At 47.8% G+C, this 25,410-nt stretch overlaps 1 protein-coding gene and 1 non-coding gene across 5 annotated transcripts in view; one reads left to right on the top strand and one right to left on the bottom strand.

Moving 5' to 3' along the window:
* The window catches only part of SLC2A5 (solute carrier family 2 member 5), a 56,840-nt gene extending 34,480 nt beyond the window's left edge, over positions 1-22,360 (bottom strand). The window contains exons 1-3 of one of the 4 annotated variants that reach the window (XM_055262485.2): positions 22,251-22,360; positions 18,257-18,387; positions 2,180-2,270 (exon numbers count right to left, since the gene is read on the bottom strand). In XM_055262485.2, coding sequence (XP_055118460.1) covers positions 2,180-2,212 — 33 coding nt within the window. In that variant the 5' untranslated portion in view covers positions 2,213-2,270; positions 18,257-18,387; positions 22,251-22,360. Of the gene's footprint in view, positions 1-2,179; positions 2,520-4,343; positions 4,451-4,691; positions 4,903-18,256; positions 18,388-22,250 lie in introns of those variants that run through there. The other 3 variants (XM_055262483.1, XM_055262486.2, XM_063631975.1) reach the window with 3 other exon arrangements.
* On the top strand, positions 15,922-16,104 carry LOC129472767 (small Cajal body-specific RNA 16). The gene has a single exon (XR_008654049.1). It is a non-coding gene; the product is annotated as a small Cajal body-specific RNA 16 (non-coding RNA).
* Positions 22,361-25,410: the final 3,050 nt, after the last annotated feature.

Here is a 25,410-nt window from a genome sequence, read left to right as displayed (position 1 = left end):
CTGAGGCAGCGGGCAGCGGGGTCAGCCCATGCCTCTCACATGTGGCCATCTGAATCATTTCCTTTCGCAATGTGTTACTCAGTTTCAGGGCCTGCCACGTGGGGGTGTTTCCATTCCTTTCTGCAGCTGCACTTGGTGGACGTGGGGAACGTGACAGTTGTGCCTTTCTCTGGACAGCAGAAGACCTTCCTGACCCCCAAACACCTAAGTCCTCGTCACCTCCGTTTCTTTTCTATAAAATGGAGGTGATAACACTTGATTTGTCTGACACTTTCTTAGTTGTGAGACAAACAAGATGACCCAAGCGAAGGGGCTGAGTAGACTCCAAAGCAGTGCCTCTCAGTTGAGGGCTGGGAGTTGATTCTGCCCTCTCGGGGACATTGGTTGTCACTCCTGGGGGAAGGTGCTACTGCATCTGGAAGGTAGAGCCAGGGATGCTGCTAAACATCTTGTAACACACAAGACAGCCCCTACAACAAAGCATTAGCCAGCGGCGAATGGCAATCATGCGGAGGTGGAGAAGCCAGCTCTAAAGAATGATTGAAAAGTAGTAACGTTTACGATGGCCAGGCATGGTGGCTCACACCTGTAACCCCAGCACTTTGGGAAGCTGAGGTGGGCAGATCACCTGAAGTCAGGAGTTTTAGACCAGCCTGGCCAACATGGTGAAACCCTGTCTCTACTAAAAATACAAAAATTAGCTGGGTGTGGTGGTGCATGCCTGTAATCCCAGCTACTCAGGAGGCTGAGGTGGGAGATCGCCTGAGCCCAGGGGGTGGAGGTTGCAGTGAACCTTGATCGCACCACTGTACTCCAGCCTGGGTGACAGAGCAAGACTCTGTGTCAAAAAAAAAAAGAGAGAGAGAGACAGAGAAAAGTAGTAACATTTACGGGGAACTCACTCTGTGCCAGGTACTTTACGTGCATTGTCTCATTTAATTGCTCCAGCACCCTATGAGGTGGTATGGTTATTACTCCCATTTTACAAATGAGAAAACTGAGGCACAGAAGAGTTAAAGAACTTGCCCAAGTCCCACAGTTAGAATAGGATGGAGCAGGAATGAATCCTGGGGGCTTCTACTTCCCAGGCCCACTCTTTTTTTTTTTTTTTTTTTTTTTTTTTGAGATGAAGTTTCGCTCTTGTTGCCCAGGCTGGAGTGCAATGGTGCGATCTCAGCTCATTGCAGCCTCTGCTTCCTGGGTTCAAGTGATTCTCCTGCCTCAGCCTCCTGAGTAGCTGGGATTACAGGCGCCTGCCACCACGCCTGGCTAATTTTTGTATTTTTAGTAGAGATGGGGTTTTACCATGTTGGCCAGGCTGGTCTCGAACTCCTGACCTCAGGTGATCCACCCACCTCAGCCTCCCAAGACCCACTCTTAATCTATGTGCTACAGAGCATGTTTCCAGTCTGCCTATGGTGAGGGGTCTCACATCCATGCCTGAACAAATGCTGTTTTGCAAAAATGTGCACCACCCTTCCTCCACTCCAAATATAAACAGATGGCTATTGTGATGAATAAATGCAAATTCTTATAAAGTGTTAATAAGTCAATGTTACTTTTCTGACATTATGCATTTTCCTTAATCAAGGGAATCTAGAAAGTAAACTGCAATTATGTTATGGGAGTCCATGAAAATTTTTCATCTCTAAAACAAGGGAGCCTCAGTATCTAAAAGGCAGGAAACCTACGTGACAGATCTGAACTAAATTCAAATCAAGCAACGCCTTTTCTGAGTTTATCTTGCTTTCATGCGGCTCAGCTATGTTACTTGCTGAAAAAGTAAATTAACTGCCCTGAAGCCAAAAGCAAAACGAAGGCAGAGTGAAACATCTCACCAACCATAGAAGGATTTTGCAGCTAACGTGTTTGGTTCAAGTTGGGACAAATGAATCCTTTGGGTCTCTTCCATTCAGTTACAGATTCTGCTTTTAAAGGCAGGATCTTTTAAACTGTTCCAGTAGAATGATTTCCACAGAGCACTTGTCTCTAAACCTCTCTCCTCCCTATAAAAGACCACCTGCTGGACAAGACTTTCGCCCTCTCCCCACCACGATCCCTCCCAACAAAGAGTTCCCTCTGCAACACCAGAAGCCCCCGCAGCGACTCTCCAGGAAGGCTGAACAGGCCCTGGCAGCCAAGCCTGCTCTTGGCCCCTTTCCCTGAGCAACACACTCACCCCTTCCTTCATGCTCTGATCCTGTTGCTCCATGCTTGCTCTGGAAGGGCAGAGTGCCGCTCAGCTCCTTTTAGCCAAAGTAACGTGTGCACTGAATGGAGAGAGAAGACATTCTGGGTGCACTTTGGCCATACCAAATAACAGCCAATAGCATTTTTATAGCCAGATTAAGTCAGAATAACCCTTTCAGGAACCTGGTCTTCCTTTCACTTCTGCTTTTAAATGAAACGTCTGGGGTTTGGCTAAGCAAGTGGGTACCCCCTGGGGACTGCAGGCCCAGCACTGTCCTGATGGAACAGTCTGTGGTACTTCCCCATTGCTAAAGTCTCTACCAGTCAGGCTCATGGTGAATGACTGGAAGGGTTATATTTCTGTCAGGAACGCGTGGCAAACAACAGCTGTCATCCACCCTACGTGACACCAGGTAAAACGAGGGCAACAGATTGGGCCACTAGAGACCTCATAGATGCTGTCCCTGCCAGGAAAACTACAGTCAAGTGTCTCTTGGTGGAGAGTCAGTTTTGCCCAAGTCACCGTGTAACACTGTTTGGGGAAAGTTTCTCATTTTCTGTTTTTTTGTTTTTTTTTTAGACGGAGGAGTTTCGCTCTTGTCCCATGCTGGAGTGCAGTGGCATGATCTCGGCTCACTACAACCTCTGCCTCCTGAGTTCAAGCAATTCTCCTGCTTCCACCTCCTGAGTAGCTGGGATTACAGGCGTGCACTACCACGCTCAGCTAATTTTTGTATTTTTAGTAGACACGGGGTTTTGCCACGTTGGCCAGGCTGGTCTCGAACTCCTGACCTCAAGTGATCCACCCTCCTTGGCCTCCCAAAGTGCTGGGATTACAGGCATGAGCCATCGCGCCCGGCCTGTTATTTTCCATTTTAAGGAGCTCAGAATGACCTAGAGATGTTACTTTCTGTGTATTCATCACTGCTGGGAAGGTGGTAAATACCTCCAACCCCTTTCCAGGCAGGGCGGGGAAAGTGAGTCACAGCTGCTGGTCTGGGTCCGGCCATCTCAAGGCCAGGCCATTGTCAGCCCCCTGTGCTTGGCACTCATTCAGCTGCCACAGGGCACGCCAGGGCAAGTGGCCAAAATCCAAAGTCTCACAAGTCCCGCAGGTTTTCATCTTTACAGGACATACTCCCAGTTCTATTTGCTGTGGCGTAAATCCAGTTACTTTAGTGATTGATTCCGAATCTCATGCATCTTTAAACAAGCAGAGACTGGGAGCCTGTGTTAGGCACTGTTCCTTGCATTAGCAGCAAATCCCCAGGGTTGCTCAGGGTGGGAGACTGTGAGAAGCCTAGCAGCGTGGCTGTCTGTGTGTGTGTGTTGGGGGGTCGGGGTGGGGGGGGTCCCTATTCACAAGAGAGAACTCAGCATTCCCTTTCACCAGTTTCACTGCCTTTTTCTTCAGCGTACCACTGTCCTAGCACACTGACTTGTGACTAACTCATAGCAAGACCAGAGGTTTCCAATTATTTCAAAGATCTAGAAAAAGTTTCCAAAGAAAATGCACTTTAATTGCAGGGGTAGGGTGGGGAGAGGAAATCAACGATGGGGGAGTGAGGAGACGGGTACAGGCGTGCAGTCCAACAAAAAGAAGCATCCGGCTGGGCGCGGTGGCTCACGCCTGTAATCCCAGCACCTGGGGAAGCCAAGGTGGGTGGATCCCCTGAGGTCAGGAGTTCGAGACCAGCCTGACCAACATGGTGAAACCCTGTCTTTACTAAAAATACAAAAATTAGCCAGGCATGGTGGCAGACACCTGTAATCCCAGCTACTTGGGAGGCTGAGGTAGGAGAATAGCTGGAACCCGGGAGGCGGAGGTTGCAGTGCACCTAGATCACATCACTGCACTCCAGCCTGGGCGACACAGCGAGACTCATCTCCGTCCCCCACCCTCCCCCCAAAAATAATCGTCCAAAGTTTATAGTCATCAGTCATGTCAAGTGCATGACACCTGCTTCTATCTAGGCCCAGATCTTCCACTTCTCCCTGCCTTTGGGCGAGGGGGTAACTAAAAACAGGGGTCGCTGGCGGGGACGCGGACACTCCCAGTCCCCGCCTTGACGGCCCGGCCTGGGGAAGCGGGGACAGTGAGCCAGGCCCTCAGGCCCAGAGGGGATCATCCCGGGAGCTGCGGGCCGCAGTACCTGGTTCCTGCCAGTGACAGGGTGTCGCAAGCACAGCCATGGCGTCACCAACGCTCGACCCGTGCTTCCGCTCTGGAGGGAGCCGAGCGCGGGGAGGAGGGCGTGGCGGGAGGCCGTCATGACGCCAGGCTGCGGGCCGCTCTGCCAGTCCCTCTGCCTGGGGGGCCTGCAGGCTCCGGCTGGGTCCTGTCCCTGCCCAGGACCCCTTTGCCTCAGCCCGGATCCCCCTCGGCCTCTGCCTCAGCCCGGGTTCCCCTCGGCCTCGGTCCCCCTCTGCCTCAGCCCAGATCCCCCCCAGCCTCAGCCCGGGTTCCCCTCCGCCTTTGCCCGAGTCCCCCTCAGCCTCACCCGGGTCCCCTTCAGCTTCTGCCAGAGTAACCCTCAGCCTCGCCCGGGTCCTCCTTCTGGCCAGGGACCCCCAACCTTCGTGGCGGGCGGACCAGCCTCCAGGCCCCTGCCTCAGGCCGCCGTTAGGCCGAGGCCTGCAGGCTCCAAGAGCAGGGCGGGGAGGGAGACTGTGAGAAGCCTAGTGGCTCAAAGATGGAGGACGGTGATGGCGGCAGGGGATGGCGGCGGTGAGGTGGGACTGGGCGAGGGGAGTGGTCCTGGCAGACCTGAGGCAAGAGGATCGCTTGAGCCCAGGAATTCGATCATGCCACTGCACTCCAGCCTAGGTGACAGAGCAAGACTCTGTCCCTAGAAATAAATAAAAATTAAATATTAAAGTTCCATCTGGCTGTCCAGAGGTGAACTGATGAGGGGACAAGAGACCGCTGGATTTGGGAGTGGGGAGAAGGAGCAGTGGAAGGTCTTTGCCATAGCCTAGGTGAAAGAACAATGTGACTTGGACCAGTATGGGGATGGAGAAGACAGAAGTAGATACACTTGAGGGATATTTAGGATGGAAAATTGACAATCACTTGGTGACAGGATGGGGGAGAGCAAATAGGAGCGCTTCTATTACTGTTATAATAAAACACAACTAGGCCAGGCGTGGTAGCCTGTAAACCCAGCATTTTGGGAGGCCGGGGCAAGTGGATCACTTGAGGTCAGGAGTTCGAGACCACCCTGGCCAAAATGGTGAAACCCCGTTTCTACTAAAAATACAAAAAAAAAAAAAAAATGAGCCGGTCGTGGTGGTGTGCGCCTGTAATTCCAGCTACTTGGGAGGCTGAAGTAGGAGAATCGCTTGAACCCAAGAGGCAGAAGTTGCAGTGAGCTGAGATCACACCACTACACTCCAGCCTGGGTGACAGAGCGAGACTCTTGTCTCCAAAAAAAAAAATAAAAATTAAAACAGAAATAAAAGTTAACTTTCTGAATCAGAATGAAAAGCAAATGTCTTATATAAGAAAAATTTAACCAGGGCAAAATATTGGGTTAACACCACACCACAAAGTAAGCTGGCACATCTCCGGGCTGTTCTGTGACCAGACAATGATATCAGGACTTCAGTCACTACTGGCCTCACCTCTGCTAGGAATGTTCCAGAATTTTAAAGTTTTGCCATGGGCCTCTTTTGTACAGGCTGCTAATGGCTTCTCCTCCCCATCCATAAATCCATTTGGTCAGTGCCTCTTCTGTAGGAATAGAATTGGGAGCAAGACCTGCGGCTGCCCAAAATAAAGACATTTCCCCATTGCTCTTGCAGTCAGTACAGACATAAAGTTCCACTTAATGCAATGTATGCAAGATGCCATATGGCAGGCAGCTTCCAGAAACTTTGCTCTCTTAGCTTTGCCTCTTTCTCCATCATGCTTCCTGGAATGTAGATGCCACCAGCTTGGGCCTTGAGATTGAAGCCCCACAGGACACAGCACCAAGCTTGGAGGAGCTGGAGCCCCTTACCCTGTGGAGCACCATCCCAGCTCCCCATCACCAACCTGACTTAGTAGGGAAGAAAAATACTTCATTTTGTTTTCCATCACTTGCAGCTGAAACTGTTTCTCACTGGTAAAACTATTAAATGCATGCCTGAAAATCTGTTAGGACAGAAAACAGGAAGATATTCTACCAAAGCCTCTGGTGGTGCAAATGGTGGAGTCTCTTCTGCCTCACTCAGTACATGCTTCTGTACTGTGAGTTAGTTCATTTGCAGATGGTAAACAAGAGAATGCTGGCCGGGTGCGGTGGCTCACGCCTGTAATCCCAGCACTTTGGGAGGCCAAGGCAGGCAGATTACAGGAGTTCAAGACCAGACTGGCCAACATGGTGAAACCTGGTCTCTATTAAAAATACAAAAATTAGCCAGGCTTGGTGGCGGGAGCCTGTAACCCCAGCTACTCAGGAGGTTGAGGCGGGAGAATCGCTTGAATCCAGGTGGTGGAGGTTGCAGTGGGCTGAGATCGAGCCACTACACTCCAGCCTGGGTGACAGCGCAAAACTCCATCTCCAAAAATTAAAAAAAAAAAAAAAAGAATACTGTCAGTAGAATGCATAAATTGTGTTTGTGTTCTTAGCAGCGTGTTCATATAATAGTTTGAGGTGGTGGTGGGGCGGAGGGGGGCAAGCATTCTCTCAACGAAAGAGCAAGGCTTAGCAACTGTAAACCAAAAAGTATCTGAGACAGGTCTCAATCAATTTAGAAGTTTATTTTGCCAAGGTTAAGGACATGCCCAGAAGAAAAAAGCAGAATCTCAGAAACAGTCTGTGGTCTGTGCCTTTCTCCAAAGATGATTTTGAGGGCTTCAAGATTTAAAGAAAGGCTGGCTGGAGGGGAAAGAGGGAGAGTATGGTAATCTACATGTTACAAGAGAAAAGGTACAAGTAGAGGAATCATCAATTACATGTCTGTCTCTTACTCAGTAAATCAGCACTTTACATAAAGTGAGGTGAACACAGAGTAGCTACTTGTGGAGATATTTAACCTCTTATCTGTCGCTGTCTGCTTAGAAACAAAAGGAAAAACAGCTCCTTGCATGACTCAGCTTTCAGCTTAATTTTTTTTTTTCCTTTTTGGCAGAGTGAATTGGGGTCCTGAGTTTTTTATTTTCCTTTCACACAACGTATGAAGACCTTAAAGAGAAAACGCTGCAAATTCTGCAGGGCTCTGGGCTGGTTTTGTGATTTCAAGAAGCACTTTCTCCTGTAATCCTGGCATTTTGGGAGGCCGAGGCAGGAGGATCGCTTGAGCCCAGGAGTTCGAGACCAGCCTGGGCAACATAGTAAGACCATATCTCTACAAATAATCAAAAATTATCCAGGTGTGGTGGTGTGCACCTGTAGTCCCAGCTACTTGAGAGGCTGAGGCAGAAGAATTGCTTGAGCCAGGAACTTCAGGCTGCAGTGAGCTGTGACTGAGCCACAGAACTTGGCTTGAGCAACAGAGTGAGATCCCATCTCAAAAAAACAAAACAAAACAAAAAAAGAAGTGCTTTCCAAGCTTTCTGTGGAGTCCTAATTAGGGAAAAGGAGTCAGATTGGCAGCACCAGGGGAAAGCAAAAGAGAAAGCAAATAAGCTATAAATCTGCCTTTCTTCATGGTCCAGAACAGATAAACAAAGAGGAAGCAGATGAGTTATAGGTCTGTCTGTGTTTATGTCCCAGGAAGCGTAGCCCTTCTGAGCAAATAACACACATAACTCACAAACTTCCCACTTAACATCAAACCTCAATTTATCAAACATCCCGGCTGACAGAAGAAGGCAGGTTAGCTCCTGCAGCCGTGGCGTAATCCATCATCCCAAGAACCATCCTGTAAAATCCCCAGCAAGCCTTTGTTTCCTTGCAGTCTGCTCCTCTTCTACTGATACCGCCCGTTGCCTCCTCACAACGTATTTTCCTACTTCTCTAATAAATCTGTCTTTCTCTGCCTACAACTGTCTTGGTAAATTCTTTTACTCCCGTGCCACTGGCCCAGACAGTTGTCACTCCCCTGTGACCCTTTCAATAATCTTAAACCAAATGGTGGAGTTAGGAGGACAGTTTAAGACATTTTCATATGTAATTTGTTTGTTTTAATTGATTATAGCCTGAATTGGATTTTCAATTTTTTTTTTTTTTTTTTTGAGATGAAGTCTGGCTCTTGTCCCCCAGGCTGGAGTGCAATGGCATGATCTCAACTCACTGTAACCTCGGCCTCCCAAGTTCAAGTGATTCTCCTGCCTCAACCTCTCGAGTAGTTGGGATTACAGGCACCTGCCACCACGCCTGGCTAATTTTTGTATTTTTAGTAGAGACGGGGTTTCACCATGTTGGTCAGGCTGGTCTCGAACTCCTGACCTCAGGTGATCCACCCGCCTCGGCCTCCCAAAGTGCTGGGATTACAGGCGTGAGCCACAGTGCCCGGCTTTTTTTTTTTTTTTTTTTTTTTTTTTTTTTTTTTTTTTTTTTTTGAGACAGAGTCTCGCTCTCTCACCCAGGCTGGAGTGCAGTGGCGCGATCTCGGCTCACTGCAAGCTCCGCCTCCCGGGTTCACGCCATTCTCCTGCCTCAGCCTCTCCGAGTAGCTGGGACTACAGGCGCCCGCCACCACGCCCGGCTAATTTTTTGTATTTTTAGTAGAGACAGGGTTTCACCATGGTCTCGATCTCCTGACCTCATGATCCGCCCGCCTCGGCCTCCCAAAGTGCTGGGATTACAAGCGTGAGCCACCGCGCCCGGCCTTTTTTTTTTTTTAAGACAGAGTCTTGCTGTGTTGCCCAGGCTGAGATGCAGTCGCACAATCTTGGCTCACTGCAACCTCCACCTCCCAGATTCAAGCGATTCTCCTGCCTCAGCCTCCTGAGTAACTGGAATTACAGATGCACACCACCATGCCTGGCTAATTTTTGTATTTTTAGTAGAGGCGGGGTTTCGCCATGTTGGCCAGGCTGGTCTCCTGACCTCAAATGATCTGACTGCCTCAGCCTCCCAAAGTGCTGGGATTACAGGTGTGAGCCACCGCACCTGGCAGGATTTTCAATTTTGATGAAACAGCTCAACTAGGAGTGAAAGCCCCAAAGGCCCTAATCTGAGAAGAGAAAGCAGGAGTTCCCCCAGGCGGTGGAGATCTGCCCTAGCTGCTGTGCTTATCAAGACTGCATTTATACTCGTTTGTGTTCAGATTGTAAAACTGCATAGGATTCAAATGGTCCTTGCCAGTCCTTTCTCCCCTTAAGCCCTGTTATTTTTATGTGCCACTTGGCAGAATATCATGTTCTTTAGGAACATGTATATCACACGATAGCAGAAATGCCTATATGTGCCTTTGACGCACAAAACGGGGTTGCTATCAAGGTGGTGTCTATATTTGGCTTGCTTGATTGATGGGGAGAGGAAATGGCTCTTGGCTACACTCATTTATTAATCTACAGTAAAAAACTGAGGCGAAATCCATACAAGTAGAGAGTTTATTTGGGCCAAGTTTGAGGACTGCAACCCAGGAGCATAGATTCAAGTTGCCCTGAATGTATGTTCCTATCAGCAATAGTTACAAGTGTGGTGTTTTTTTTTGTTTTTCTTTTTTTTGAGTTGGGAGTCTCACTCTTGTTGCCCAGACTAGAGTGCAGTGGCGCGATCTCAGCTCACTGCAACCTCCGTCTCCCGGGTTCAAGCAATTCTTCTGCCTCAGCCTCCCTAGTAGCTGGGATTACATGTGCCTGCCACCACGCCTGGCTAATTTTGTATTTTTAGTAGAGATAGGGTTTCACCATGTTGGCCAGGCTGGTCTCGAACTACTGACCTCATGATCCGCTCACCTCGGCCTCCCAAAGTGCTGGAATTATAGGCGTGAGCCACCACGCCCAGCCTTACAAGTGGGTTTTTAAAAGAAAAAAGGAAGGCTGGACACAGTGGCTCATGCCTATAATCCCAGCACTTTGGGAGGCTGAGGCAGGCAGATCACTTGAGCTCAGGAGTTCAAGACTAGTCTGGCCAAAATGGTAAGATACCATCTCTACAAAAATACAAAAATTAGCCAGGCATGGTGCTGCACGCCTGTAGTCCCAGCCACTTGGGAGGCTGGAGTGGAAGGATTGTTTGAGCCTGGGAGGTGGAGGTTGCAGTGAACTGAGATAGGGCCACTGCACTCCTGCCTGGGCAACAGAGTCAAACCTGTCTCAAAAAAAAAAAAAAAAAATTGAAAGTAAAGGCTGGGCACAGTGGCTCACGCCTGTAATCCCAGCACTTTGGGAGGCTGAGGTGGGTGGATCGCCTGAGGTCAGGAGTTCGAGACCAGCCTGGCCAACATAGTGAAACCCCCGTCTCCACTAAAAATACAAAAAAAAAGAAAAAAATTAGCTGGGTGTGGTGGCGGGCACCTGTAATTCCAGCTACTCGGGAGGCTGAGGCAGGAGAATCATTTGAACCTGGTTGCAGTGAGCCAAGATCGTCCCATTGCACTCTAGCCTGAGCAACAAGGGTGAAACAGGGAGAGAGGGAGGGAGGGAGGGAAAGAGGGAGCGAGGGGGGCAGGGAAGGAGGAAAGAAGGGAGGGAGGGAGGGGCGGGCAATGGGAGTGTTGGTCCTGATCCAGACCCCAAGAGAAGGTTCTTGGACTTCATGTGAGAAGGAATTTGGGTGAGTCCATAGAGTAAGGTGAAAGCAAGTTTATTAAGAAAGTAAAGAAATAAAAAGAAGGCTACTCCATAGGCAGAGCAGTGGCCTGGGCTGCTCAACTGATTATACTTATAATTAGTTCTTGTTCTTTGCTAAACAGGGGGAGGATTATCCACTAGTTTTCTGGGAAAGGGGTGGACAATTCCCTGGAACTGAGGGCTCCTCCCACTTTTAGGCCATATAGGGTAATTTCCTGAGGTTGCCATGGCATTTGTAAACTGTTATGGCACTGGTGGGAATGTCTCTTAGCATGCTAATGTATTATAATTACTATATAATGAGCAGTGAGGACAACCAGAAGTCACTTTCATCACCATCTTGGTTTCGGTGGGTTTTTGTGGCTTCTTTACCACATCCTTTCATCAGCAAGGTTTTTGTGACCTTGTGCTGACTTCTTATTTCATCCTGTGACTAAGAATGCCTAAACCTCCTGGGAATGCAGCCCAGTAGGTCTCAGCCTCACTTTACTCGGTCCCTATGCAAGATGGAGTCGCTCTGGTTCCAATGCCTCTGACGGGAGGCGGGAAAGGGACAGAAGACTTCATATTGGGTATAGTGTACAGCGCTTGGGTGATGGGTGCACCCAAATCCCAGAAATTACCCCTAACGAATTTATCCATGTAACCAAGAACCACTTGTATCCCCAAAAACTATTGAAAAACATTTCATTTAAAGAAGAGACAGTTCTTTACCAAGAATTTACATCAAAACCGTGTAAACTGTAGATCGACTCTACATTGTTCTTTGTACCATGAATTCCAAAACCCTGAAGAAAATGGGCGAGGCAGCTATCGGGAACGAAGTGTCGTCAAATAGCTGCCCTGGACATGGGTGGGGAAGTGACCCAAGTTCCCACTCACGTCTCTCTGGACCTAATAAATTCTGCGAACCTCGCAGGGCTCACACTGCTCGGCTGTTTTTCTTTTCCCACATTCCAGGTTTAGATAAGGAAGGAATCACTAACAGATTCAGAGTGGACCTGACCACCCCACAGTGCCCTTGCTTTGCTTTTGGCACAGGCAGTGTATCTCATCTGGGGAAGGGAGAGGGGTGCATCCAGTCGGTTGACACAGGACCTCCCAACCCCAGTGCCCACACGCGGTGTCTCCCTCTTCCTCTTCTGTGAAAAGCCACACCCCACCTTGGGCATGCCACCTGGCCGCCGGAACCCAAGTCTACAGGGTGGGTCTAGAAAACGTGCGCCTTCGAAGTTTATCTTCCTTCAGGAGCCAGTTCTGTATTCTGTCCTCACTTGAGCTCCCTTCCAAGCTCCTACTAGATGTCCCCGAGGCAGAGAGATTGTTGATCACGCTCTGACATGCCTGGGGTGTAAACTTCAGAGACATGACAAGGTGCCTGTGTGTTTTCTTACCAAGAACAGAATTTGACCTCGCCTATCAGAGAGTGCACGTGCACAGGAAGGGCGTGCTCCCGGAGAAGCACAGGCAGAAGACGTGAAAGCCGGAGCAGCAGAGGCTCTTCAGGAACCAAGGGGCTTCTGTCGGTTACACATTACCCTGGATGGACACTCCTCTTTTTATTTTTGATTTATTTGTTTATTTTGTTGAGACAGAGTCTCATTCTGTCGCCCAGGCTGGAGTACAGTGGCATGACCTCGGCTCCCTGCAACCTTTGCCTCCTGGGCTCAAGCGATTCTCCTGCCTCAGCCTCCCGAATAGCTGGGATTACAGACATGAGCCACCATGCTCAGCTAATTTTTTGAATTTTTAGTAGAGACGGGGTTTCACCCTGTTGGCCAGGCTGATCTCGAACTCCCGACCTCAGGTGATCTGCCCACCTCGGCCTCCCAAAGTGCTGGGATTACAGGCATGAGCCACCACGCCCAGCCGATACCCCTCTTTTTAAAAACATCATAACATAAAACTTACCATTTTAACTGTACATTTTATGTACCAGTTGAGTTGTGGTAAGTATATTCACATTGTTATGAAACAGATCTCCAGAACCTTTTCATCTTGCAAAACTGAAACTCCGTCCTCATTAAACAACTACTCCCCATTTTCCCCCCCGCAAAGCCCCTGGCAACCACCATTCTACTTTTCCGCTTCTACAAATTTGGGCACTCACGATACCTCATGTAAGTAGGATCATGCAGTATTTGTCTTTTTGTAACTGATTTCCGAAGACTTAGAGCATGTCTTCATGAGTCCTTCATGTTGTAACATGGAACAAGATTGCCTTCCTAGCCGGGCGCGGTGGCTCACGCCTGTAATCCCAGCACTTTGGGAGGCCGAGGTGGGCGGATCACGAGGTCAGGAGATCGAGACCACGGTGAAACCCCGTCTCTACTAAAAATACAAAAAATTAGCCGGGCGTGGTGGCGGGCGCCTGTAGTCCCAGCTACTGGGAGAGGCTGAGGCAGGAGAATGGCGTGAACCCGGGAGGTGGAGCTTGCAGTGAGCCGAGATTGTGCCACTGCACTCCAGCCTGGGCGACAGAGCGAGACTCCGTCTCAAAAAGATTGCCTTCCTAAGGCTGGATCATACTCCATTGTGCACACACCACATCTGGTTTACCCATTTATCTGTCAGAGGTCACTTAGGTTGCTTCTATTAATACCTTTGGCAATTGTGGGAAATGCAGCTATGCGCATGGGTGTACAAGGATCTCGCTGAGCCCCCGCTTTCAATTATTTTGGATATATACCCAGAAGTGGGATCACTGGATCACATGATAATTCTATTTTTAATTTTTTTTAGGAATCACCGTTCTGTTTTCCACAGTAGCTACGCCATTTTACATTCTCACCAACAGTACATAAGAGTTTCAATTTCTCCACGTCCTCACCAGCACTTGTTATTTTCTGGGTTGTTGTTGTTGTCATCGTTGTTGTTGTTTTTGGAAGTAGCCATCCTAACAGGTGTGGGGTGATCTCTCATTGTGGTTTTGAGTTGCATTTCCCTAATGATGAGTGATGTTGAGTATCTTTTCACATTCGTGTTGGCCATCTGTACATCTTTGGAGAAATGTCTATTCAAGTTCTTTCCTAATGAGACCACTCTCTTTGATCACAGAAAATGAGACCAGGCAGGCCATAAATAATATCCAGTGGTGTGCAGGAGCCAGCTTATATATAATGTGAAAACAAATAATTCAAAATCAAAGCTGTTGGAAATTGGAATATTTTGAGTCTTAAAGGAATGTGCTTATGGGACCTTTAATCCCTCTTGCCTGGGATGATAGGTGTGAGTCACTCCGCCTGGCCTTGAATAAACTCCTTTAAACTGGATTCTGATCCTTTCAATTATTTCAGGTTGCCAATAACCTCATCAAAATGAAAAAGTGGTGGGTGAGGTTGCTCACGCCTGCAAACTCAGCACCTCAGAGGCCAAGGTAGGCGAATCACTCGAGCTCAGGAGTTAAGACTGGCCTGGGCAATGTGGTGAAACCTCATCTCTACAAAAAATACTAAAAACAAATAAACAAACAAAAAAAATTAGCTGAGGGTGGTGGCACATGCCCTTGTTCTCAGCTACTCAAGAGGCTGAGGTGGGAGGATCACTTGAGCCTGAGTGGTCACAGCTGGAGTGAGCTGTGATCATACCACTGCAGTCCAGGCCGGGAAATAGCATGAAATCTTGTTTCAGAAAAAAAAAAAAAACCACGACCAAAACAAAACCCACACTTTTGTGCCTCAAAAGGCATTATCAAGAAAGTAAAAAGATGAGCTGGGTACAGTGGCATGTGCCTATATTCCCAGCGACTTGGGAGGCTGAGGCAGGAGAGATCAGGAATTCAAGTCCAGCCTGGGCAATGGAGGTAGACTCCTTCTCTTAAAAAGAAAAAAAAAAAAAGCAAAAAGACAAGAGACTAGAAGAAAAATTTTCGCAAATCATATATCTTATAAGGGTCTGGTATTCAGAATATATAAAGAACTCTTACAACTCAACAACAAAGGACAAACAACCAAATTCAAAATGGGCAAAACACTTGAGTAGATTATTTTCTCCAAAGAAGATATGCAAATGACCAAGAAGCACATGGAAAGATACTTGGCATCATTACTCACTAGAGAAATGCAAATCAAAAACAAAATGAGGTATCACTTCACACATTAGGATGGCTATCATACTTAAAATAATAAAAAGGAAATTAACTAGTGTTGTTGGTCAGGTGAGGTGGCTCACATCTATAATCCCAGCACTTTGGGAAGCTGAGGTGGGTGGATCGTTTTAGCCCAGGAGTTCAAGACCAGCCTGAACAACATGGCAAAACCCTGTCTCTACTAAAAATACAAAAATTAGCCAGGTGTGGTGGTGCACACCTGTAATCCCAGCTACTTGGGAGGCCAAGGCACGAGAATTGCTTGAACCCAGGAGGTGGAGGTTGCAGTGAGCTGAGATTGCACCACTGCATCCCAGCCTGGGAGACAGAGCAAGACTCTGTCTCAAAAAAAATAAAATAAAATGAGTGTTGCTTAAAATGTGGAGAAATTAGAACACTTGTACCTTGCTGATGGGAATGTAAAATGGTTCAGCTACTGAGGAAAAAACAGTTTGGTGGTTCCTCAAAAAGTTAAACATAGAATTACCATATGACCTAGCAATTCTACTCCTAGATATATACCCGAAAAGAATGAAAAACATGTACTCAAGCAAATACATGTACACATATGTTCATAGCAGCAGTATTTACAATAGCCAAAAGGGAGAAACAGCCCAAATGTCCATCAGTGGATGAACAGATAGGCAAATTGTGGCACATACACAATGGAATACTATACAGCTATAAGAAGAAATGAGCCAGGCACAGGGGTGCATGCCTCTAGTCCCAGCTCCTCAGGAGGCTGAGGTGGGAGGATTGCTTAAGTCCCGGAGTTCAAGTCTAGCCTTGGCAACATAGGGAGACCCTGTCTCTAAAAGGAAAAAAAAAAAAAAAAAAACCAGAAGTACTGATACGTGCTACATGAGCTTCAAAAACATGCTGAGTGAAAGAAGCCAGACAGAAAAAGGTTGCATATTGTAAGATTTCATTTATATGAAAAATACAGAATAGATAAATCCATAGAGAATGCAGATCGATGGTCTGGGAAAGGCTCCTATGTTTTTGAACCTGCCCAGTTGTGGGTGCAGTCTTGTACCAGGCAGCCCAACCCTGACCTAAAGTAAATTCCCAGAAGTCTTTCCTGGGTTTTGAATTTGCAGTAACAGCTGTGGACATTCTAGCAGCAGTTCGATGATCGTGTATGATACTGCAAACAGGACAAAAAAAAAATGCAGATTGGTGGTTGCCAGGGGCTGGGGGCAGGGGGAATGAGAAGTGACAGCTAATGGGCACCATTTCCTTTTGGGGTGAAGAAATAGATGAAGTTATTCATTAATTGTGCAACCCTGTGAATACACTAAATGCTGCCAAATTGTTCACCTTCATATTGTTAATTTCATGTTATGTAAATTTCACCTCAATAAAAAAAAAGAAATCAATACTAGCCTGGGTAACACCGCAAGACTCTGTCTCAAAAAAATTGTTTTAAAGACAACTACTTTGCTGGGACATCATTTATCTACAACTTACAGAACTGTAAGCTCAAAGGCAACGCAAGGGCAGGGCCCTGCTGAATCAGGAAGAGTATGGTTGAAGCAATGCGATTTTCCACGAAAACGCACATTTTTCTCCACAGTGGTTTGAAATTAGCCATGGTGAAAATGAGACAGGAATAATACAGGGTGGTCGCAGGAGAACAGAAAATTCCAGGCAGCAGTTTTGCATGACTAAGCAAAAGGAAACTGTTGAAATAGCTGCAGAAGTAGGGGCCCTGGAAAACAGGATGTGGGCCAAGCTGGCTAAGGCTGACTGGAACCAACATAGCGCTGGATGTGACCTAGGTTTCACGTAGGACCTCATTATGTGCTCATTAACAAACTAAACCCTGCCGGGTTCGGTGGCTCATGCCTGTAATCCCAGCACTTTGGGAGGTTGAGGTGGGCAGATCACCCGAGGTCAGGAGTTTGAGACCAGCCTGGCCAACATGGTGAAACCCCATCTCTGCTAATAATACAAAAAAATTAGCAGGGCATGCTGGCACATGCCTGTAATCCCAGCTACTCGGGAGGCTGAGGCAGAAGAATCGTTTGAACGCGGGAGGCGGAGGTTGCAGTGAGCCGAGATCGCACCATTGCACTCCAGCCTGGGCAACAAGAGTGAAACTCCATCTCAAAACAAAGAAACAAACAAACAAAACGTACTAAACCCGGCCGGGGGCGGTGGCTCACGCCTGTAATCCCAGCACTTTGGGAGGCCGAGGTGGGCAGATCACGAGGTCAGGAGATCTAGACCATCCTGGCTAACACGGTGAAACCCCGTCTCTACTAAAAATACAAAAAATTAGCCGGGCGAGGTGGTGGGCGCCTGTAGTCCCAGCTACGCGGGAGGCTGAGGCAGGAGCATGGCGTGAACCCGGGAGGCGGAGCTTGCAGTGAGCCGAGATGGCGCCACTGCACTCCAGCCTGGGCGACAGCGAGACTCCGTCTCAAAGCAAACAAACAAACAAACAAACAAAAAAACCATACTAAACCCACATCCACCAGTGCCATGACAGTTCCTGGGACATCCATATTTGGCATAAAAACAGGTAACACCACAATTTTGAGAAACCCTCACCTTTTTCCAGGAATCTTCATAAATATCCCACCGCTTGGTTAAAGAAACCCATAAAGGTGGAAGCTCCAAACCCCGCTGGGTGCAACTCTCTCTTGAGTAGGCCCGAACTCTCCTTTCTTGAGTGTGTACCTTTTGCTTTGCAATAAATCTCTGTACTTTCACTATTTTCTGACTTGTTCTTGAATTCCTTCTGGCAAAGGTGTCAAGAGCCTGGACACCGCCTGAGGTTAAGGTCTCACTGGCATTTGGGGACCTCCCCTAGCCCACTGGCATCAGAAACATTACACAAATCAGCTCACACTATAAATCAGCCCCTGGCCTACCATCCCAGCCTATTGAACATGTTCCAGCACATCAGGGACTCTGGTACTACATCAGGCACCAGGTCCAGATAACACATCTTGCATCTCACCTGGGATCTTGAGGAACATGCTTTGGCAGCCAGCAGCCCTATGGGGGCAGCCACACCACGTGAGCATCGGCCACACCCTTGGTGACCCTGGAACCAGACCATCCTCCAGCCCCCGTTGGTCTGGAAACAGGCAACAGCCCCATCACCTGGGAGCTGGTTAGAAAAATGCAAAATCTACTTCACTCCAGACCTGCTGAATCAGAACCTGCATTTTGGCCACATCCCTTATGGTTCAAGCTCACATTTAAGTTCAAGAAGTTCTGCTCTAGGCTTTTCCTGAATGCGGCGCACCAGTGATTCGTCCCGGCCCCACGGCCTCTGTTCCCAACCAGGACTGACTTACCCCTGGCCTTGCACAGCACCCGCAGGACTCTCCGTGGTGTTGATGTGGGCGCTGGCTGACTGCCGACAGCACTCTGTGCCTGCTCTCCGACTGTGTCACGCGTCTGCTTTTCCTCCTGGGATAATGTGGTGCTGGTGTTGATGAAAAGAGTCAAACTGTAAAATACTTTTAGAGATTTATTCTGAGCCAAATATGAGTGACCACGGCCTGTGACACAGCCCTCAGGGGGTCCTGAGAACATGTGCCCAAGGCGATCAGGGTACAGCTTGCGTTTCTACATTTTAGGGAGGCATGAGACATCAATCAAATACATTTAAGAAATACATTGGTTTCGTCCAGAAAGGCGGGACAATTCGAAGGTGGGGGAGGGTTCTTCCAGGCTATAGGTAAATTTAAACACTTTCTTGTTGACAATTGGTTGAATTTGTCTAAAGACCTGGGATTAAGCAGAAAGGAATGTCTGTAAGATAAGAGGTTGTGGAGAACAAAGTTTTATCATGCAGATGAAGCTTTTAGCTAGCAGGCTTCAGAGAGAATAAGTTGCAAATGTTTCTTATCAGCCTTTTTTTTTTTTTTTTTTGAGATGGAGTGTCGCTCTGTCACCCAGGCTGGAGTGCAGTGGCGCAATCTCGGCTCACTGCAAGCTCCGCCTCCCAGGTTCACGCCATTCTCCTGCCTCAGCCTCTCCGAGTAGCTGGGACTACAGGCGCCCGCCACCACGCCCGGCTAATTTTTTGTATTTTTAGTAGATACGGGGTTTCACCGTGGTCTCGATCTCCTGACCTCGTGATCCGCCCATCTCGGCCTCCCAAAGTGCTGGGATTACAAGCGTGAGCCACCGCGCCCGGCCTCTTATCAGCCTTAAAGTCTGTGTCGCTGTTGGTGCTGGAGAGGTTTGATGAGGCATGTTCGAACCCCACTTCCACTATGGCCTGAAACAGTCTCTCAGGTTAAGTTTTAAGAGCCCTGGCTGAGGAGGAAGTTCATTCAGATGGTTGTAGGGGAGAGGGCGGCTTAGAATTTTATTTTTGATTTACACTGGGGTGGCTGTGGTGCAGGACGGGCAGGTTTGCTCCCCTCCAGGCCAAGAGAAGTGCTGGCTGCAGAAAGGTTTTATCTGCTGGTATTTGAGAAACTTTCCCTGATGCAACGGGCCTAGGCAAGTCCTGGGTTCTGCTGTCTGCCAGGGAGAAAAGCTAAAGGGAGGAAGGGTATGATCCCATCTCTGGTATCATGGTCCTAAGAAATTGCTGGAAATGCTTTCCTCACTAACAGGTACTGCCCAACAAAAGCAAGTCTTCCCTCCCAGGTCCTCTGTTGACTGCTGAGGATGGGCCTGGGGCCCTGGGAACAAAGGAAGGGAACTAGTTAATATGAGGTGGGACAGGGAGTTCAATCTTCATGATCACTTGGATAATGCAAGAAAGGCTAACTAGCAGCGATAATGACAGCTGGACTTTCTCTAGGGCTCTTTCTCCAGCTTAGTCATTGCCTGAAGTGTAATTGCCCGATGGATTCTTCCTGCCTGCTACACAGACAAAGTCAATTGACTGAAACCATGGCATTGCAGTAAAGAAAGAGTTTAATTGCTGCGAGGCCAGCCACGCCCTAAGGGAGAGGGAGTTTCCACTCAAATTAATCTCCTGGAAAGCTCAGAGGCTAGGGATTTTCTTTTTCTCTCTGGTTTTTTTTTTTTTTTTTGAGATGAAGTCTCACTTTGTTGCCCAGGCTAAAGTGCAGTGGCACGATCTCGGCTCACTACAACCTCCGCCTCCCAGGTTCAAGTGATTCTCCTACCTCAGCCTCCTGAGTAGCTAGGATTACAGGCATGCACCACCATGCCTGGCTAAGTTTTGTATTTTTTTAGTGCAGATAGGGTTTCACCAAGTTGGTCAGATTGGTCTTGAACTCCTGACCTCAAGCAATCCACCCACCTTGGCCTCCCGAAGTGCTGGAATTACAGGTGTGAGCCACTGTGCCTGGCTGAGGTTAGGGATTTTCAAAGATAGTTTGGTGGGCAGTAGACTAGGGAATGGGTGCTATTGATTGGTTGTGGAATGCCATCATAAGGGTATGGAAAATGGTACTGGTGCTTGACAGAGCAGGAGCATCACCATTTTAAGCAAACACCACCATCCTAAGTTCCATTTGATTAAAAAACCCCTAAATCCAGCCCCAAAACATCAGCCTAATGGCTAATGTCAGCATAACCAGAAACATTCCAACCCTAAGATAAATCTCTCTCTGACCAGAAACATGCCAACCCCAAGACAGCCTCCCCTGTGACCAGAGGCATTCCAACCCCACTATAAACTTTCCTTCACATAGAAACATTCTGAACCTATGATAAGTCCCCTCTTTCAAAACCCTTAAATATCCTTAGTCTGTAAGAGAGAAGAGCTCTCTCACCTAACTCGGCCAGAAGCCCCTTTCAGGTTTGTTTTCTCTAAAATAAACCTGTCCTTAACTGTCAAGCCACATTTTGTGTTTCTTTCTTCTTTCTTTTTTTTTTTTTTTTGAGACAGAGTCTCGCTCTGTCACCCAGGCTGGAGTGCAGTGGTGCAATCTTGGCTCACTGCAAGCTCTGCCTCCCCGGTTCTCGCCATTCTCCTGCCTCAGCCTCCCAAGTAGCTGGGACTACAGGAGCCCGCCACCACGCCTGGCTAATTTTTTGTATTTTTAGTAGAGATGGGGTTTCATCGTGTTAGCCAGGATGGTCTCGATCTCCTGAACTTGTGATCCACCCGCCTCAGCCTCCCAAAGTGCTGGGATTACAGGTGTGAGCCACCACGCCTGGCCTCTTTCTTCTTTCTTTAAGTCTTACATTTGGACATTTGGTGCCAAAACCCAGGATGAGTATTGGCGGCAGAGGCTGTCTTGCAACCCAAGAGGCAGTGGGCAGCAGCAGCCCTCATCCTGAGCTAACTCCTGGATCCTGAGAGCCTCTGGACACCCGCCCTGTCTTTTCTCTTATTTCACTTTTCAAGTGGTTTGTGTGAGAGGACAACTAATCTGAAGGGGACTGTGAGGCTCGGCCCAGGGCTACTCTCTGGTGGGCTCTCAAAACCCTCAGGTCTCAGGAATCCACCTCCAACTGCCCGCAACAGGTATTTCGCTGTCTAGCACTTGCTCCCTCTTCCTTCCTCTTCTCTCTCTCTCTCTTCCTCTCGTGCCTCCAGTCCAGGAGGCCCTTTGCCAATTCCAACTGGAACATCCAACATTTGGCTTATGGGGGAACCTAAAGCCAAAGCATTTAGTTTTTTTATTACAACACAGCCTGGCCCCAATACAAATGAGATAATGACAGTTGATGGCCTGAAAACAGCACCTTTGACTTTCAAATTCTCAGAGACCTTAACGACTTTATAACCAGGAAGAGCAAATGGCAAGAGATTCCCTGTATTCGGGCTTTCTTCTGTCTTAGATCCTGACCCTCCTTATGCCAAGCTTGCACCCCTCATGAAATCCCTCTTCTTTTTTTTTTTTTTTTTTTTTTTTTTTTTTTTTTTTGAGACAGAGTCTCGCTCTGTCACCCGGGCTGGAGTGCAGTGGCGCAATCTCGGCTCACTGCAAGCTCCGCCTCCCGGGTTCACGCCATTCTCCTGCCTCAGCCTCCGAGTAGCTGGGACTACAGGCGCCCGCCACCGCGCCCGGCTAATTTTTTGTATTTTTTTAGTAGAGACGGGGTTTCACCGTGGTCTCGATCTCCTGACCTCGTGATCCGCCCGCCGCGGCCTCCCAAAGTGCTGGGATTACAAGCGTGAGCCACCGCGCCCGGCCGAAATCCCTCTTCTTAATGAAAATCCTCCCTGGGTTTTTCCTTCCTCCAGAACCCCTCCTCTGAAACCCCTTTTGACCCTGCAGATAAACCCCCTCCATATTCTCAACCCTCTGCATCCACTCATCACCCATCTGAACCCTCTACCCAGTTGGCCCCTCCTGCTCTCAAGCCTTTACCACCAAACCCGCTCCCTCCTCTTTCTCCACCTATTACCTGTTTGAAAACTACTCCAGCCCCTTGGGTGGCTGCAGTTTGCCGACCACCCCTGGTGGTGGCTCGGCATCTGGCCAACTGCCACTCTCCCCTGCATTCTTCACCCGTTACCCACTCAAAAACTACTTCAGCTGGGCATGGTGGCTCACGCCTGTAATCCCAGCACTTTGGGAGGTCAAGTGGATCATGAGGTCAGGAGGTTGAGACCATCCTGGCTAACACAGTGAAACCCTGTCTCTACTAAAAATACAAAAAAATTAGCCAGGCATGGTGGCGGATGTCTGCAGTCCCAGCTACTCAGGAGGCTGAGGCAGGAGAATTGCTTCAACCCAGGAGGTGGAGGTTGCAGTAAGCCGAGATCGTGCCACTGCACTCCAGCCTGGGCGATAGAGCAAGACTCCATCTCAAAAACAACAACAACAACAACAACAACAAAAACAACAACAACAACAAAAACTACTTCAGCCAGTCAAGCCACTCCTGCCATTCTTCCTCTCTGGACAGTGGTTGGGATTAAAGGCATCACTTGCATTCATGTCTTTTTCTCCATCTCTGATTTGTCACAAATCAAACAGCGTCTGGGATCTTTCTCTGAAAATTCCTCTCATTATTGCAAGAAATTCCTGCACATAATTCAATCCTTTAACTTGGCATGACATTCATATAATTCTAACCTCCACCCTCACTCCTGACGAAAAGGAGTGCATCTGGCATTCAGCTGAAACACACGCAGATAAACTCCATAATCAAGCCCCTATACAAAATCCAGTGGCTAATGATGCAGTTCCCCGTAGAGACCCAAACTGAAACTTTACCAACAGGGAGACACTGGCATCAGATAAAGAGACCACACGATTACCTGTCTCTTTGTGGGCATGGACAAAAATGCCCATAAGGCAGCTAATTATGAAAAACTTAGAGAAATTACACAAGAGCCCCAGGAAAATCCTACCCTTTTCTTATCACACCTCATTGAAGCTATGCTAAAACATACCAATTTGGACCCAGAATCTAGAGAAGGTCAAACTTTTCTCCACCTCCAATTTATTTCCCAATCCGCCCCAGATATCTAGAAAAAATTATAAAAATTAGAGGAGGGTCCCCAGACATCTTGGTGGGACCTCCTAAATGCAGCCTTCTGTGTCTTTAACAACAGAGACAAGGAACAAAAAATTCAAAAAGACAAGCATCTCTGTTTAAAATACCAGATGCTTGCCTCTGCTGTCCAAAAGTCAATTACAAAAAAGTCTCCCAACAACCCAAAAGGAAACTCCCCCACCTCTCTGGGAGTCTGTTTCTGATGTGGCAACCCTGGACACTGGCCAAAGGCTTGGCCTAACCCCTGGCTGCCCACCAAACTGTGCCCAACTTACAGTCTTTGGGGACACTGGAAAATGGACTGCCCCCAATGGGAACACCTTCCCCGTTTGGATGCCACTCATAATGAAGCCCCCTGACCATCACAGGAGGAAATCTCTTCACAGCTGGCACTGCCCACGGAGGAATGAGGGTGCCTGGGATTCTTTACCCCCACATCTAGTGAGTCCATGGAACCCAGGGTAATTTGGATGGTATCCATTAAGATTATTTCCTTTCTTTTGGATACTGGGGCGAGCCAATCAGTATTAACTGAATATGAAGGCCCATTAGTACATTTCATCCGTTTCTGTTGGTGTGAAGGGCATATTAGAAACCAACACTGCCACTATACTGCTCATTTCAGGGACTCACCCTCACTCGCTCTTTTTTGGTCATTCCTCACTGTCCCACTCCTTTATTAAGGAGGGACATTCTACACAAACTAGGGGGAATCATTCATTTATTGGCCCTACCCCAAAGCCACTCTTATGTATTATCATGTCAAGAACAGAACCCCTCCTCAGACATTCAACATCAAACAGACTTAAATCCCAAATTCCTCAGCTAAGTAAACCCCATAGTATGGAACACTGACTTCTCCATAATAGCTACCCACCATTCTCCAATCCAAATTTCACTGAAGAATCCTGAGCACTATATAGTGGTCCTACAATATCCCCTCAATCCTGAATGGATTACGGGGTCTCCCAACTTTTGGCTGCCAATATTTTAATCCCCAGCCATTCTTCCCACAATAATCCTATTCTCCCAATTAAAAAATGGGATGGCTCCTATAGACTGGTTCAGGATTTGCAACAAATCAACTCCGCTCTTGTTCCTGTTTATCCTGTTGTCCCAAACCCCTATACCCTCCTATCATGAATTCCTCCCAACACTAGCAACTTCTCTGTATTAAGCCTTAAAGATGCCTTTTTTACTATCCCTCTACATCCCTCCTCTCAAAATCTTTTTGCTCTCACTTGGACTGATCCTGACACAGGCTGCTCCCAACAACTCACCTGGACTGTCCTCCCCCAGGGGTTTAGGGACAGCCCTCACTATTTTGGTCAGGCACTTCAATTAGACCTCTCCCAACTACCTCTACAACCTAGCATTTTGCTTCAATATGTGGACAGTTTACTCCTTTGCAGCCCTTCCCTAAAATATTGTATTCAGCAAACCACCAAGCTTTTAAATTTTTTGGCTGAATGGATACCAGGTATCCAAAAGAAAGGCCTAATTAACATCTCCGAAAGTGTCATACCTAGGATTAATCGTAACTCCGAATATCCAGGATATTCTGTCAGCACAAAAGCAACGTGTTCAACAAATCCCATTTCCTAAAATAAAAAGGGACTTACTTTCCTTCCTTGGATTAGTGGGATATTTCTGAATATGGATAGCAAATTTTGCCATTATTCCTAAACTCCTTTATTAACACATTAAAGGAAATCTTGACCAACAACTCACTCCCATCCCAGACCTTCTAGCATGCTTTCTCGCACCTAAAACGTGCCTTATTACAGGCCCCCCCTTTAGGCCTTCCAAACCCCCTAAGACCTTTTCATCTATATTTACATAGTTCTCATAATCAGGCCCTTAGACTTCTAGCCCAACCCATGGGAAACTCCCTCCAACCAGTGGCATACTTTTCAAAACAACTGGACCCCATTTATAAAAGCTGGCCTCTTTGCTTAAAATTTTTGGCCACAGCTTCAATAATTACGCACAAAAGCTCACGTTCTATGAACCTCTTCAGGTATTTCCTTCTCACAGTCTACAAGATATGGTCAGCCACAAG

Source organism: Symphalangus syndactylus, chromosome 22 (assembly GCF_028878055.3).
Source record: "Symphalangus syndactylus isolate Jambi chromosome 22, NHGRI_mSymSyn1-v2.1_pri, whole genome shotgun sequence".
NCBI classification, from domain to species: Eukaryota; Metazoa; Chordata; class Mammalia; order Primates; family Hylobatidae; genus Symphalangus; species Symphalangus syndactylus.
Note: the sequence above shows the minus strand (reverse complement) of the source record. Positions and strands in the feature narration are given on the sequence as shown.